This window comes from Dermacentor silvarum, chromosome 7 (assembly GCF_013339745.2).
Source record: "Dermacentor silvarum isolate Dsil-2018 chromosome 7, BIME_Dsil_1.4, whole genome shotgun sequence".
In the NCBI taxonomy this organism is placed as follows: Eukaryota; Metazoa; Arthropoda; class Arachnida; order Ixodida; family Ixodidae; genus Dermacentor; species Dermacentor silvarum.
Window position 1 is genome coordinate 89,869,267 of NC_051160.1, and position 15,917 is coordinate 89,885,183.

General features: G+C 51.1%; 1 protein-coding gene across 5 annotated transcripts in view; it reads left to right on the plus strand.

Annotated features, from left to right (window-relative positions):
• Positions 1 to 15,917, plus strand: part of LOC119458265 (uncharacterized) — a 112,333-nt gene that overhangs the window by 33,709 nt on the left and 62,707 nt on the right. For all 5 annotated transcript variants that reach the window (XM_049670956.1, XM_049670959.1, XM_049670958.1 and 2 more), the window contains exon 2: positions 11,496 to 11,658. In XM_049670956.1, the coding sequence (XP_049526913.1) occupies positions 11,592 to 11,658 (67 nt within the window). In that variant the 5' untranslated portion in view covers positions 11,496 to 11,591. The remainder of the gene's footprint in view (positions 1 to 11,495; positions 11,659 to 15,917) is intronic.

A 15,917-nucleotide genomic window follows, 5' to 3' on the forward strand; every position in this document is an offset into this window, starting at 1 on the left:
ACGTTAAGACACAAAAAGAGAGCGGTGTGGATCAGAGAACAAACAGGGATAGCCGATATTCTAGTTGACATTAAGCGCAAGAAATGAAGCTGGGCAGGCCATGTAATGCGTAGGATGGATAACCGGTGGACCATTAGGGTTACAGAATGGATACCAAGAGAAGGGAAGCGCAGTCGAGGTCGGCAGAAAACCAGATGGGTTGACGAAGTTAGGAAATTTGCAGGCGCAAGTTGGAATACGCTAGCGCAAGACAGGGGTAATTGGAGATCGCAGGGAGAGGCTTTCGTCCTGCAGTGGACATAAAATATAGGCTGATGATGATGATGATGATGATGATGATGATGATGATGATGATGATGATGATGATGATGATGATGATGAAGTACAGGACGTGCGTACTACATTGTTTCCGTGAGACGGCGTTAGTTGTAGTTGTCTCGATGGGGCGGCCGGAACGCGTGGCATATGGAGTAGGCCAACGGCCGAGGGCGCGGAGCGCCGCAGTAAAGGAGAGGACTTCCCTGCACGGGGACCAAACGTAGACTAAGATTTAGGTGCACGTTAAAGAACGCCAGGTGGTCCAAATTTCCGTCGTCCCCCACTACGGCGTGCCTCATAATCAGATTGTTGTTTTGGCACGTAAAACCCCATAATTTTTTAATATAGACTGATGTTTATTTCAGCAGGTGTAAAGGGGAACACGGCACATTACAAGGTTGGTCGCGGCCTGGCGCTAGCCATCAAAACAATCCGAAGCCAAACTGAGGATATAAGAGGTATCGCCGCCTAGCTTTTGCGATTCCCGTTCGTTTGATATTCATGTTGGCATAGTTGGGAATTACCAATGGGCTTGCGAAAATTACGTGATGTTACGTGACTATTTTACACGTCGTGTGAAGTAGGCGACGTACGTACCATCCCAGAGCTTCTTCGAAGCCCGTTCATTTGCTATCCATGTCAGTATGGTTAGGAATGGCCCATGAGCCTGGCGAAGGTGACATCATTTGACACCCTTTACCACATGGTTTAACAGACCATATGTGCGTACCATCGCATAGCTTCTTCAAAGGCCGTTGGTTTGATGTACGTACATGTAAGTAGGGTTGGGAATTACGCATGGGTTGGCGAAAGATACGTGAGGTCACGTGACACACTTTCCCACTTGATTTGAAGTACGCGACGTCCGTATCATCGCAGAGGTTCTTCGAAGCCCGTTCTTTTGATATAAATGTCAGTATGGTTGGGAACGACCCATGAGAGCCTGGCGAAAGTAACGTCAGGTCGCGTGACACCCTCTCCTACGTGATTTGAAGTACTCGACGTGGGTACCATCGCAGAGCTTCTTCGAAGCCCGTTCGTTTGATATACATGTCAATATGGTTGGGAATCATGCATGAACCAGCGAAAGATACGTGAGGTCACGTGACAACATTTCCCACCTGGTTTGACGCTCGTTACGTGTGTACTATCCATAGCTTTTGCGATTCCCGTTCGTTTGATATGCAGGGCAGTATGGTTGGGAGTGACCCATGAAAGCGGGAAGAAAGTTACGTGATGTCACGCGACTTTTTACACGTGGTTTGAAGCACGCTACGTGCGTACCATCGCATAGATTCTTCAAAATACGTTCGTTTAGCAGCCATGTCAATATGGTTGGGAAACATGCATGGGCGAGCGAAAGATAAGTGAGGTCACGTGACAGATTTTCCCACGTGGTTTGACGTTCGCTATGTGTGTACCATCACATAGCTTTTCTGATTCCCGTTCGTTTGATATCCATGTCAGTATGGTTTGGAATGACCCATGAGAGCTGGAAGAGAGTCACGTGATGTCACGTGACTCTTTTTCATGGTGTTTGTAGTCGACGTGCGTGCCATCGCAGAGCGTCTTCGAGGCCCGTTCCTTTGATATCCATGTCAATATGGTTCAGAATCATGCATGGGCTAGCGAAAGATATGTGAGGTCACGTGACAGCCTTTCCCACGTGGTTTGACATTCGCAATGTGTGTACCATTGCAAAGCTTTCGAAGCCCGTTCGTTTGATATCCATGTCTGCATGTTGAGAATTACCCATGGACTGGTAAAAGTTGCGTGATGTCATGTGACTCTTTTCACGTGGTGTGAAGTACGCGGCGTGCGCGCCATCGCTGAGCTTCTTTGAAGCGCGTTCGTTGAACATTCATGTCAAAATGGTTCGGAATCACGCACGGGCTAGCGAGATATACGTGAGGTCACGGGACAGCCTTTACCAAGTCGTTTGACGTTCGTTACGTATGTACCATCGCATAGCTTGTTCGATTTGCGTTCGTTGGATATCTATGTCAGTATGGCTGGGAATGACCCTTGAGCCTGGCGAAAGTTACTTGATGTCACGTGACTCTTTTCACGTGGGGTGAAGTGTGCGGCGTGCGTGCCACCGCAGAGCTTCTTCGAAGCCGATCGTTTTATATTCATGTCAGTATGGTTTGAAAATGTGCGTGGACTAGCGAAAGATGCCTGAGACCACGGGACATCCTTTACCACGTGGTTTGACGCTCGCTACATGTGTACGATCGCATAGCTTCTTCGATTCCCGGTCCTTTGATATCTATGTCAGTGTGTATGTGACTCACCTGTTGGCTTCCGAATGTTACGCAAGATCACGTGACATTATTTATCACGTGGTCTGACTATCACAGACCTCCTTCGAAGCCCGATCGATTGATATCAGCCAGGTCAATATGGTTGGGAATCAGCAATGGGCTGGCGAATGTTACGTGAGGTCGCGTGACACCCTCTTACACGCGATCTGAGCTGGCCTAAGTGGCTATGACCACAGAGCTTGTTCGAAGCTCGTTCATTTGATATCTGTCTGAGTGTAGACTGGCTCGCGTTGAGCTCCGCATTTTTCAATGTTGCGGTGGCAAACCTAATCGTGACCCATCGACAACGCACACCGACAGAGCCGTGAAGTTACGAAGAATCAGTGGAGACCGACCTTTCGGCCCTGGGACGTCTTCACGGGGAGCAGCGATCTGAAACAGGCCAGTACCACGCGGCGGTGCTGCTAAGCCTACCGCCAGCTTGGCGCGGCGGTAGCGGCTGCGCCGGAGGCGGGGGCTCCGTCGCCGGAGTTCGGTCTAACCATGGCGACAGACGGGGCGCGAGACTCTGATACCACCGGAACACGACCTCGTCCAGTCGAATGTCCAGTCGACGACCGAATGGATCTAACGGGACCATGCACACCTACGATCGTGCACAACCACCGCGAAGAGGTGAGTGGAAACCTTCAACCCTCAAGCTTGCTCGACACCGGAGCCGACTGGCAGACGGTTTTGACATTACGTCAGCGCAAACAACAAGCATTGGAACGCAAACGCGACCACGCGGCACCCAAACACTCTTCGAAACCAATACCACGAGACGACCGAAAGAAAAGAAGTTCCCTAAACTCCCACCCTTGCCGAAAGACGACTTTAAATCATAATAAGACCGCACCAGGGACTACCACTGCGGAACATCGTAACACCCACACTTGCGACAGCAGTCATCGAAGCTTGCCAACACCGATTCTCCGGGGACCAATTCATCTTACGAATCAACCCGGGATCTAACATAGCTATTTTTTCACCAAGCACCAGGAAGTGGCTGAGAAAGCAAGAGGTATACGAAACCTAACGATCAATGGTCATGCATACGCGGTCAAAGGGTATGCGGTGACAGGAGAAGACGCGTTAAGAGGGGTGGTTCACGGAATTCCGTAACACACCCCACCCGAGACCTTGCTTGCAAATATGCGGGTGCGCACGCATGGAGTAGAGCTCGTGCAGGCACGCATGATAAGTGACACCAAGAGTGCCGCCTTGACCTTAACGGGCCCATACTACCTAAGACGGTCTACTACTACGGAGGGGAACTCTTGTGCCACCATTTCCGCGCCACGATTCAAGTCTGCAAGATATGCCGCGACAAAGGGCACGGATGGGTACGGATGTTTGCCCCAACCCCGACCGCCACATCTGCAAACTATGTGGACTTAAAAATCCAACCGACGGAAACCCATGTGAAGCTAAGTGTGCCTCGTGCGGGGGAGCTCATCCCACAGGGGATCGAAGCTGCAACAAGCGACTGAAACAGTTACCACAGCGTACACCTCGAACATCTCGACAGCAGGCGGCCAAACAACCACGGTGGTTCTTCTCGGAGGCTGAAGAAGAATACTACAAGGAAAAGACAGGACGCAGCAGAGCAACTAGAAGCAGATCCCGCTCAAGATCTCCGCAGCTGACTGCCCCTGCTTTACCCAAGACAGACGAACTGAAACAGAGTCGTGAGCGTTCCCGGATTCCGGTAAAGAAGCTGGCCTAGATTCCAACCCCTCCGCACGGTGCTGGGACTAATCAGAAGACACTGGCGCAGGTAAGCTGGGCGGGGGTCGCGTCTTCCACAACCAAATCCATCACACAGAGTGAAGAATATAAGCGCGTTCTCGCGGAAAACAAACAGCTGAAAGCTAACTTAGATAGCACCAAACATGAACTTGAAATACTAAAACGCCAGGTGGAATCGTTGACAGCACTGATAGGATCACAGAAACCCCAACTATCCACCCAGCAGCAACAACACGCACAAGACTTCCAATACGCGAGAGTCCCTCTACAAACCTCATCACAATCACCAATTTCACCCACGACACCCTTCGCGGAGCTACAAACAACACTCACAAAGCAAATGGGCGACATGTTCGCTCAGATGAAAGAGGAACTACAACAACATATGAAGACACAGATACAACCTATGTACAAGGAGTTCCAAGAACTCAAGCAATATGTGGATGAGTCTCTTCAATGCGTTAAGAGACCCGCAAGCGACAATCTAGCATTGGCGACGATAAGCCTTATGTCAAATACATCGTAACCACGGAGACTGAGGAAGCAACTTCGGGCACTCCCCAACATGGCTAACAGAGCATCCAGACAACAAGAGAATCTTGCTATTTGGCAGTGGAACTGTCGCTCACTACAGAACAAACACGCTACACTCACACAATACATCAAGGCCGCGCTAGTCCCACCCGACCCCATTTGCCTGCAAGAGATCGGGAAAACACCGAAACCCATCGGTGGTTATTGTCTTTACGTCGACCTACATCACCCAGCTGTAGCGACCCTGGCAAGGAAGGACTTAGCCTTAACCGCGACCGTAATACCGGGGGTCGAGACACACCATCAAATAGTCACAATTTGGCCGGTCAAGAAAGGACGCCCTAAATGTGTATTAGTGCACGTGTACAGTCCCCCTAGCGAACGCAAGGCCGACTTCTTGACAATCCTGAACCACGCATCCACACTGCTTTCAAAACGGGACCGATTGATTTTCCTTGGCGACTTCAATGCATGGCACACCGAGTGGGGGTACAGGCGAGATACGAGCAATGGAATCGATCTACTCAGCGCCACCCAGGCCCACGAGTTACTGCTGCTCACACACCCGGGAGTTCCTACAAGGATAGGCAACGGCGTGACTCGGGACACTACGCCGGATCTTACCTTTATCAACAATGACAACGGTGTTACCTGGAGTAACCTCGAGGAAAACTTAGGCAGCGACCACTACAGCCTATGCACGACGGTGAACACGGCAAAGGTCCGCTTAGCCTTAGGGACGGCCAGGCTGACGGACTCGAAGAAATATCAGAACGCCAGCAGACAGCCCCCTCGACACCCACTACGGTAGAAGGATGGAGTAATTTCCTAAAGAGACTCTATACTGCCACCACTAAGGAGCTCCAAACCACACCAGACACGCCGGCTATAGGCAACCACCTAGCTCATCTCTGGGAAGCTCGTAGAAGTCTCAGCAAGGGGTGGAAAAGACAGCGCCACAACCGTAACGTAAGACGACGAATCGACCGATTGGCGGAAGAAGCAAATACCTACGCTCGAACACTCAATTACAACAACTGGCACAGCTTCTGTGACTCCCTCAGAGGCACACTGAGCACCAAGAAGACATGGGCCATACTGCGATGCATGCTGGATCCGACCAGTACGCGCACGGCAACGGATAATGTCATGCGGCGACTCATAGGAGAGTACCAAGGGACGGAGACTGAGCTGTTGCAACAACTCAAGACCACCTACACTGGTGAGGCTCAAACACCTACAACAGCTCCGAAAGAATACCATGGGGAAGCCAACGAAGATCTGGACGCCCCCATCACCTTCGTGGAACTTCACGCAGCCGCGCAGACTTTCAAAAAGAACACAGCACCAGGACCAGACCGCGTCACCAATGCAATGCTTCGCAATCTCAGTGACACAGCCATCGGACAGCTTGTGCATTTTTGCAATGATCAGGTCTGGAGGAAGGGAGGTCGGGTACCAGCGCCATGGAAATCGGCCAACATCATCATGATCCCAAAACCTGGTAAGCCGCGAGAGATCGGACAGCTGCGGCCCATCTCATTAACATCGTGCATGGGCAAGCTCTTTGAAAGAGTCGTGCACACCCGGCTGGAGAATCACCTCGAGCGTAACAGCCTTCTTCCGGACTCGATGTTCGGCTTTCGCAAGCGAGTGTCTGCACAGGACGTCTTCCTCATGCTAAAAGACGAGGTCCTCGGCCCTCCCCCGGGCAGCCTAGACAGAATCCTGCTCGCCCTTGACGTTCAAAAGGCCTTTGACACCATATCTCACTCCGCCATACTAGAGGGCTTTGAAGACGTCGGATTTGGAGAAAGAACATTTCATTACATTCAGGACTTTCTGCGTGACCGCACTGCAACAATTGCGCTCGGAGCGTCACGGTCACTCCCGTATGAACTGCCGGGCCGCGGCACGCCTCAAGGTGCAATTTTGTCTCCGCTCCTATTCAGTATTGTAATGCGCAAGCTCGCCCTACAGTTACAGGAAGACTAAGACCTCGGCGTGGCAATTTACGCCGACGACATTACGCTCTGGGCGACCAAAGGCTCATACGGGGACAGACAAAACACACTTCAGCAAGCCCTAGACACGGTCGAATCATACGCAAAGCATGCCGGCATGAAATGCGCACCGAGCAAATCAGAATACATACATATTCTACCACCAAGAACTCAAGCCAACAGAGCTCCACCGTTACAACTACTTCTATACGGAGAACCTATCCGAAAAGTCCAGCAGCTACGAGTGCTCGGAATGCATATACAGGAAACGGACAGTGCTGGCATCGCCCTGTCCAAACTCAAGCGCACAATTCGCAGTGTTAGTAGCCTCATTAACAGAATAGCACGTAGCAGAGAGGGAATGACGGAGACAGACACTATGAAATTAGTACAGGCCTTCGTCATAAGCAGAATCACTTACGCTCTTCCTTTCCAAGCTGCCCGACAAACTGACATCGACCAAGCAAATCGACTGCTCCGGATTGCCTGGAAGGCGGCACTCGGCCTGCCCGAAAACACGAGCACTGACCGTCTCAGCGAGCTGGGCATGATGAACACATACGAAGAACTCGCCGCGGCCACACTCAAGGCCCAGCGCGAAAGACTAAACGCACACCCCAGGGGCGCTCCGTGCTAACACGACTACGATACCCCCTAAAGCCACATTTCTGCGGAGACGAGACCATACTTATGCCACCTGATCTACGAGCAAGAATCTATGTGAACCCCATCCCACGTCACATGAACCCTCACTTCCACGTGAAACGGCGACAAGCCCGAGCAGCCATCCTGCGCAAAAGGCAGGAGGACGCAGACACATACTTTACTGACGCGGGCTTATACCCCAGAGGTGAGACAGCGACTCCTACTTATGTAGCTGTCGCGACAAACCGGGGAAGACCGATCGTAGCAGCGTCCGTACGCACGACTTCAAGCGCCACGGCGGAATCCGCGGCCATAGCCCTAGCCATCCGAGACGCTGACGCCAAGAGCCAGTCGGCTTATATACTCACAGACTCGCAAGACGCCTGCCGCCCTTCCTTCGGGGAGTTCTACCGGCCGGGGTCCTTCGCATACTAGGACCAAGCCTCCAAATAGACCACGGGATAACCTGGTGTCCCGCGCACACCAGAGTGGAAGGCAACGATCGGGCGGATCGTCTGGCTCGAGGTATAACAAGCCGAGCCGCGATACATACCGCTCGATCGGACGCCTTTCCGACACCCGGCAGCACACCGAGAGACATACTTGAGGCACAACGACTAGGAAGACGATCCAAAGCTCCACCTCACCTCAAGCTCAACAGGCGACAGGCGAGGGACTGGCGCCGAATACAGACAAACACCTACCCACAGTTACATAGACTGCACAAAATATTTCCCAACAAACACAGCGACAGATGTCCATGGTGCGACTCCATCCCGACACTAGAACACATCACTTACCAATGCACGCAGCGTCCGGCAGATGCCGTGTCGCCGCTACTTAACGATACACTAAACAATTGGTCGTGGGAGGCGCGACTCTCCGAACTGGACTTGGGAAGCCAATTGGCGACCCTTGACCAGGCCCGGCGCGCCGCAATAGCCAGTGGGGCGCTGGAAGAGGGGCTCCACCCACAGTAACCAAGCACGATCTTTATTTAAATAAAGTTCTTTCTCTCTCTCTTGATATCTGTGTCAGTGGGGCTTGTAGAAAAGAAAATGATGAGTTGTAACGTGACCTGCTTTTCCGCCTGTTTTATGAGCTGTATAAATAAAGGGTTTCTTGCTGGATGCCTCTTTGTTTTAATGCATGGCAGCAAAAACCATTAAAAACCATCAAATAGCTGCGTTTTGCACGACCTGTTCACGACAGTAATATAATATACAGACCAGTACATTATTTCGATGATGTATCGCGCGGGAAAGGCGTTTTTGTTGTGACATGACAATGCTCTTTAAGAAGTATCTTCAGTTAAGTTTGGTCGGCGCAAAATTATAACATTTCACCGTTATCTTGAACTTGCTATAATGCCCCCGCAAGTGTACCTTTACTTTGGATTAAGTTCACTGGCGTGAGGATTAAAATACGTGGCCCGTAGATTAAGTTATTTGGCGCTGGGATTAAATGTGTGGCGCATGGAATAAATTCACTGGCGCTTGGGCTAAATAGCTGGCGCTTGGATTAACTTGAACGGGAAAACCTGTAGTTGTGACACCTGCAACGCCAATGGCACGCTCATCATTCCAGCGTTCTGAGACGCAACGCCGCAGACTAAACCCGCTAAACGAACGCGCAAAGCTAAACTTTCCTATTGCTTTCAATACTTCGCCTGCGCTCGAGACGGGCCATCTTTGCGTTGCCACTTTCGTAGAAAAGAGCTCCTGGACGGATAGTTCCCACACTGCTCCCCCCTCATCAACGAGGTCGCGGGCTTCGCGCGGAGCACTGCTACGATAACACACCTTCCCGGATGAACCCTTGCTTCCTGGTGCACGTTACCATACCCAGCAAGACGAGACGAGTGACGCCCATGTGAGACGTAGGTCTTCCAGATGACCGCTGGCTCTCAAACAGCACAACTTCCTGGACGCCTCGACACGTCCGTCGACCACTGGTCAACGTGTCCAAGCAGGCTCATCCAGCAAGAACACAGCCTTCGCGTGGTTTGTACTGGGGTCAGTGGCGCTTCACCAATTGCGGGGCGCGTGAGGTCGTATCCTGTATTTATACATTGGCAAGCTGAGGGCTGTTTGCAGCACGCGGATATCTCGTATGGAGGAATGTTTCCGCCGTTCACTTCCACGGGTATGCGACCCATGAGTGCGTTCACCTGGAACCCGTTGTTCGTTCCCGGTGATCAACCAGCACGTAGGTTCAGCAGCCGCTTATAGTTATACGAATGTCCCTCACTATCTCGCATCGAAGCAGCCCACCCTGCCCTTGTCTCTGTGGTTCTGAATCCAGTCAGGCAACTGCTCGAAGGAGTGGCTGCCGCCACTGCCATGCTCCTCGAGCACAAACCTACACCTGAGGTCCAGGTACTATGATTGCGGTAGGTGTGAAAAGTAAGCCCCCGCAGCTTTGCCGGGGCCGCATGGGCAGGGCGTCAATGTGAAGTCCCAGTACCGAACCTCGGCTAGCCTTGCTTGCTGCTTGTTTGTTTGTTCTCTATATCATGAAGCGTACTCACTACGTGGTATAGGCCTAGAAGCTGGTAGATAAACAAATGGAAGGGGGGGGGGGGGAGAGAGATAAAATTTGAGAGCTAAAATGTATATACATCAGTCGTTTGGTGCAACACCTTGCTTTATTTGTTTGTTTCTTCGGCCTCGTTAAGTCGCAGCCACATTTCCAAAAATAATTGCTCCCTGATGGACAGTTCCCACAGGGATAGCTCACACATGCTAGATGAATCTATGCCCTCCTTCAGCAACAGCACTACTTAAGGCTGTTCAAGATGTCTCAGCTTAATACATAAAAAATGCTCCTTAGTAGGCTGGGCGAAGCACATCCGCGTTCGTCCTCGGGCGCGATGAGTGTCCCGTCCGCCTCTCATCAGCGTTGGCTTCGGTCTTCACAGGCGTGCCGGGAATCACACCTGCTGTTAATCTGGGGGACCTGAGCTCATCGTCACCGGCACTTCTGGGGAACTGGTGAGGATGACATCGAGACCTCTGCCACCGGTGCTCCCCAAGGAGCACTGTTTTACATTCGAAGGGCGCGAGAGCTCCTTTACAAGGCTTTGCTGTCCTAGGCGTATGATCAACTCTGATTGGCATACAGCTGCGACGGTATCTTTTTCAAATCTTTGATTGTCCTGCTGCTCCCGTGGTGGATATTTGATTATGCTACATACGTTATTCACGCCTTCTCGCCATAAACTTTAGTTTTAAGAGTCGATCTGCTTCTTGTATCTTTCGTCCATTGCGCTGTTGTACTAGTCAAAAAGGAGTTCTACTAACTTGCTGTACTTGCTACAGTTCTCACTTGAACGTCTTATCGAATGATCTTACATTGTTGACAAAGAGACTATGTACATATATGTCAGGCATGTAAAAACATGGGTGATATCACGAGTCTCTCTGTGAAGATACCTTGAACATTACTGTACTTTCTACCAACAATCATACTAAAATTGTCGATACATACTTAACAAAGTTCATAGACAAATACCAGCAGGCTACCTGTATACTGTTCATTAAATAATACAAAGGCGTGAACAGGACAGGGAAGAACCAGCAGAACCAGCTTTCTGTCTTTTTCGTGCCCTTTTAATTTATTAAACATATTGAACCAATTGAGCCAACATCTAGTTTGTAAAAATACAGATTTAAAGAGAGGAAAGACAGTGAAGTTAGCCAGGTGAGTTTCCAGTTTGCTACCTAGCACTGGTGCAAGAGAAACTGGGTTGAAAAGGAGGGTATATAGAGAGAGATAAAGACAAGGCAAATGAAAAATAAATCAATAAGGGCATTCTCATCGTAGGTGCTCACACAGACCAATGGTTAACAAAAAAGAGCAGTAATGCTTTCACGGCCTTTTCTTGTGATGAATACCGCCTATGCTCTCCTAACCGCTAGGGGTCTCAAATTTCTCGCAGGTTTCAAACAAATATTTTAAGATAACTTTGCTCTTCCAAACATTTCGACGTTCCTGCGTTTTCTAACGTCAATAGCAGCGATATCTTACAAAAACCATGGCCACATTTATTCAAGCTGGCATCGTCTTCCTAGTATTGTGTTGGAAGTGGTGCATTGTTCAAGGTGAGTGCTTCTTTTTGTACCACTGCCAAATATTTGTTTATTATGAGTTTCTTCCCTCTACTTTTGTGGCACATTACTCATTCATGGTCTGGTTTATTCAGCACTCTGCCACTACCACTATGAAAAGGGCACACAAGGCGTACGACATATAGAGGGGCATGATAAATAGCATGAAAATGGACCAACCACCTGCTGGCTATCGTAGTTGTGGAAGTCATTGAAAGGCGCGGGGAAGTACGAGAAAGAGTCAAGTGAATGCTCGAAGTACAAGTTGCCAGACTCAATAAGTACTGTAAGATTTTTAAATCTCAAGTGACAACTACTAAACATTTACTACAGCATAAGACATCCTGAAAACGGTGCTGTTGGACGCCGAATAACTTTTCGGTGTCGGTCGCCCTCATGTGCAAGCTTTGTCCTGCCCCAATCACAGACGGGATTTCGCAGGAGTACCCGTCGTGCCCTGTGAAGACGTATCGTAAAAAAGTGGTCGCAGTTTCACCTGAAAGGCGAAGCATCAATTGCGATAGCAAATTTGTAGAGAGCGATACGGAGTAATGATAGTAGCCGTATCAGCTGTATAAGCTTGGACATGCAGCAGCACTGGCAACACGCAGAACTAATGTCGACGCTGTCGGCGTTTTGCCCGCGTTCGCTCAAAATGCGTGCGGCGTTGCTGACTGTTGCCGGAGCCTCTGATATAAAAAATGTCACAGTTTCGCCCTAAGGGCGAAGCAATGAATGCGATAGCAACACAGCAATGTCATACGAAGTAAGGTGAGCGGCTTTGGTAGCAACAACACGCAGAACTGTTGTCGACGCCATCGGCGTTTTGCCCGCGTTAGCTCAAAATGCGTGCGGCGTTGGTGACTGTTGCTGGAGCCTCTGATATAAATAGGCACTTGATAAGTGGTTCTTGAGGGAAAGGGAAAGGTTGGCGCTATCTTCTGCAGCCCTTGAGGGAGCACGGCTCAGCGCCAAAATAGGCACTTGGTGCCACAGCTAAACGTCGCCTCCCTTCCCTCCCCCTCCCCCACGGCCTCTCGCGCGTCTGAAGAATGCGCGTTTGCTCTACATATATGGTGATTATAAAGGAGAAAAGAGACGCCTACTTCTGCAGCCCTTAAGCGAGCACGGCACAGAACGCGCGTTTGTTCTCCGCCGTGCGTTCACTCCCCGTGAAAGACGCGCCCCTCGCGCCCTTTCACTCGCACATACAGCGTTCGGCGGCGCGCAGCGACGATTTCATCTCCATTGACGTCATACGGAACCTCACGGCGACGGCGACGGCGACGGCAGAAATCTGCTTTTGAGTGTCCATATAATTGCTATCGCAATAATAGGCACTTAGTGCCGCAACTAAACGTCACCTCCCTTCCCTACCCCCCCCCCCCCCACCTCCTTTCGCGCGTCGGAAGAAGGCGCGTTTGCTCTACATATATGGTGATTGTAAAGGAGGAAAGAGACGCCTACTTCTGCAGCCCTTAAGGAAGCACGGCGCAGAACGCGCGTTTGTTTTCCGCCGTGGGTTCACTCCCCGTGAAAGAGCGCGTCCCTCGCGCCCTTTCACTCGCACATACAGCGTTCAGCGGCGCGCAGCGACGATTTCATCTCCATTGACGTCATATGGAACCTCACGGCAATGGCGACGGCGACGTCGACGGCAGAAATCTGCTTTGGAGTGTCCATATAATTGCTATCACAATAAAAAAAGTTGTCGCAATTTCACCTGAAAGGCGAAGCATCAATTGTGATAGCAATTTTGTAGAGAGCTGTACGCAGTAATGATAGTAGCTTTATCAGCTGTATAAATATAGACATGCAGCAGCACCGGCAACACGCAGAACTGTTGCCGACGCCGTCGGCGTTTTGCCCGCGTTCGAACAAAATGCGTGCGGCGTTGCTGACTGTTGCCGGAGCCTCTGATATAAATAGGCACTTGGTGCCGCAGCTAAACGTCGCCACGATTCCCTCCCCCTCCCCCCCACGGCCTTTCGCGCGTCGGAAGAAGGCGCGCTTGCTCTACATATATGGTGATTGTAAAGGAGGAAAGAGACGCCTACTTCTGCAGCCCTTAAGGGAGCACGGCGCAGAACGCGCGTTTGTTCTCCGCCGTGGGTTCACTCCCCGTGAAAGCGCGCGTCTCTCGCGCCCTTTCACTGGCACATACAGCGTTCGGCGGCGCGCGGCGACGATTTCATCACCATTGACGTCATACGGAACCTCACGGCGACGGCATCGACGACGGCGACGCCGACGGCAGAAATCTGCTTTGGAGTGTCCATATAATTGCTATCGCAATAAAACTTGGGACAATCAGACTGGAATTCAGCAGCTTGGACACCGATATGTAGCCAGGCCTGGTCGTAAGCTGCGGAGGTCGTCGCTATGAAGTAATGGCGCCAATCCTATTTTTGAGGCTGGTGATCACACTCATCGGCGCCGAGTGTCAAGCAAGCAGTGTGTGTTATGTTTGTGTCCTGGTTTATTTTGCAACAAGCCAGACTTCGGATTGGGTCATTGTGAACGCTGCATTCCTTTCCGAATGGGGCCTGCTTCGAGCCTTAGCATTACGCTGCTACTGCTAGCACAGCTCAAGTTTCTCCGCAGCAGCACGGCGTCCGCGAAAATTTAAAAAAAGTTCAAGGGCACGGGTTCGCGTACTTGCGCGGACGTCCAAAGGAACCGGGCGCAGCTACTGGTTGAGAAGCCGAAGTCGAAGGTTTGTCATCGGAGTGCATGAGAGAACTCACCGTAATCACTACACCGACAGGCAGCGCTACGACGCGCAGCGTTATATATAGACCAGCCACACAGTTGCCGTTTCCCGGCAGCTGCAGCTACTGTAACCGTTATATTTACCGGGAAACGCTTGCGGCGAACGCTCTGCGCGAAGGCGAGATTTCTGGTTCTTTTCTTATTCTTTACCCCGCACGGTCGGCGCCACCGCCACCGCGGAGTATATTGTTATGAGCTAGTTGTCCGGCGGACAAAGAAGATGCTGAAGCATAGAGCTGACGAGACGAGGAAGAGGTGAAACTGTGGTTCGCCATCTTTGTTGCTGGCCAACATTTAGTCTCCTTGTACATAGTGTAAATAAACCCCCTTTTCTGTAAATCTCCCCGTAACATCTTGGTGGAGGTGCTGGGTATATCACAAGCACATCACGGAACTTCCAAGCGGAAATCTCGTGTGCCCTTCGACCATGTCGCTTAGAGGCCCGCTGCTTCGGCTTCGGCTACCAAGCACCGATTGTCTTGACCCAACTCCGGGACCTTGGTGCCTTCTCGGTCACTGACAAGAAGGACGTTGAAGACTGGCTAATCGAATACGAACGCGCCAGCAAGAGCAACCACTGGGAGCCGACTATAATGCTGGCTAACATCATTTATTACCGCAAGGGAACGGCCCGTGTTTGGTTCCGAACACACGAGGAGGAATTGACCAGTCGGGACACTTGCAAGCAAAAACTACAGGAACTCTTTGGGAAGCCACTTGGCCGCCAGCGAGCCGCCAAGAACGAACTTTCGTGCCAGGCCCAAACATCTACTGAACCGTACGTTGTGTAAATTCAAGATGTATTAACACTCTGTCGGCGGGTCGATGACATGATGCTCGAAGCTGACAAGGTCAGCCACATTCTTAAAGGCATCACAGAGGACGCCTTTAATTTACTCGTATACAAGGACTGCTCGACGGTCGACGACATTATAAGAGAGTGTCGACGCTTTAAAGAAGCAAAGAGCCGTCGTGTCTCACAACAATTAGTTCGGCTCCCTAATACCGCCGCTAGCTCAATCGTGTGAAGACGTCCAGCCGCCTGGTGCCGAAAACTTGCTGCGTCTTGTCCGGCGCGAGATTGAGGCTGCGTCTCCGTCGGTTCCCCCGATACGTTCTTACGAGGAGTCCCGCCCGGAAGTATCTCTGATTCAAGCTGTCGTACGCGAAGAGCTGGCGAAGGCAGGCATCCGTCCAATCTGTTCTGCAAGTAGCCCTACGGTCCGCAGTTTCTTTCGACCTCCACTCCCACAATCGACCTACCTCCGATACCGGGACCCAAACCAGTGGCGCACACATGACGACAAGCCAATATGCTTTAATTGAAATGGAGTAGGTCATATTTCCCGCCATTGTCGCTATCATCCAATTTCGTCTCCTCGTCCCGCGTACGCTTACCACCCGGAAGACAGCCGGTCCTCGCCTTTTCATGCCCGCAATGACCTGCCGCACTGTGATGTTGCTGCTCCGACTCCACACTA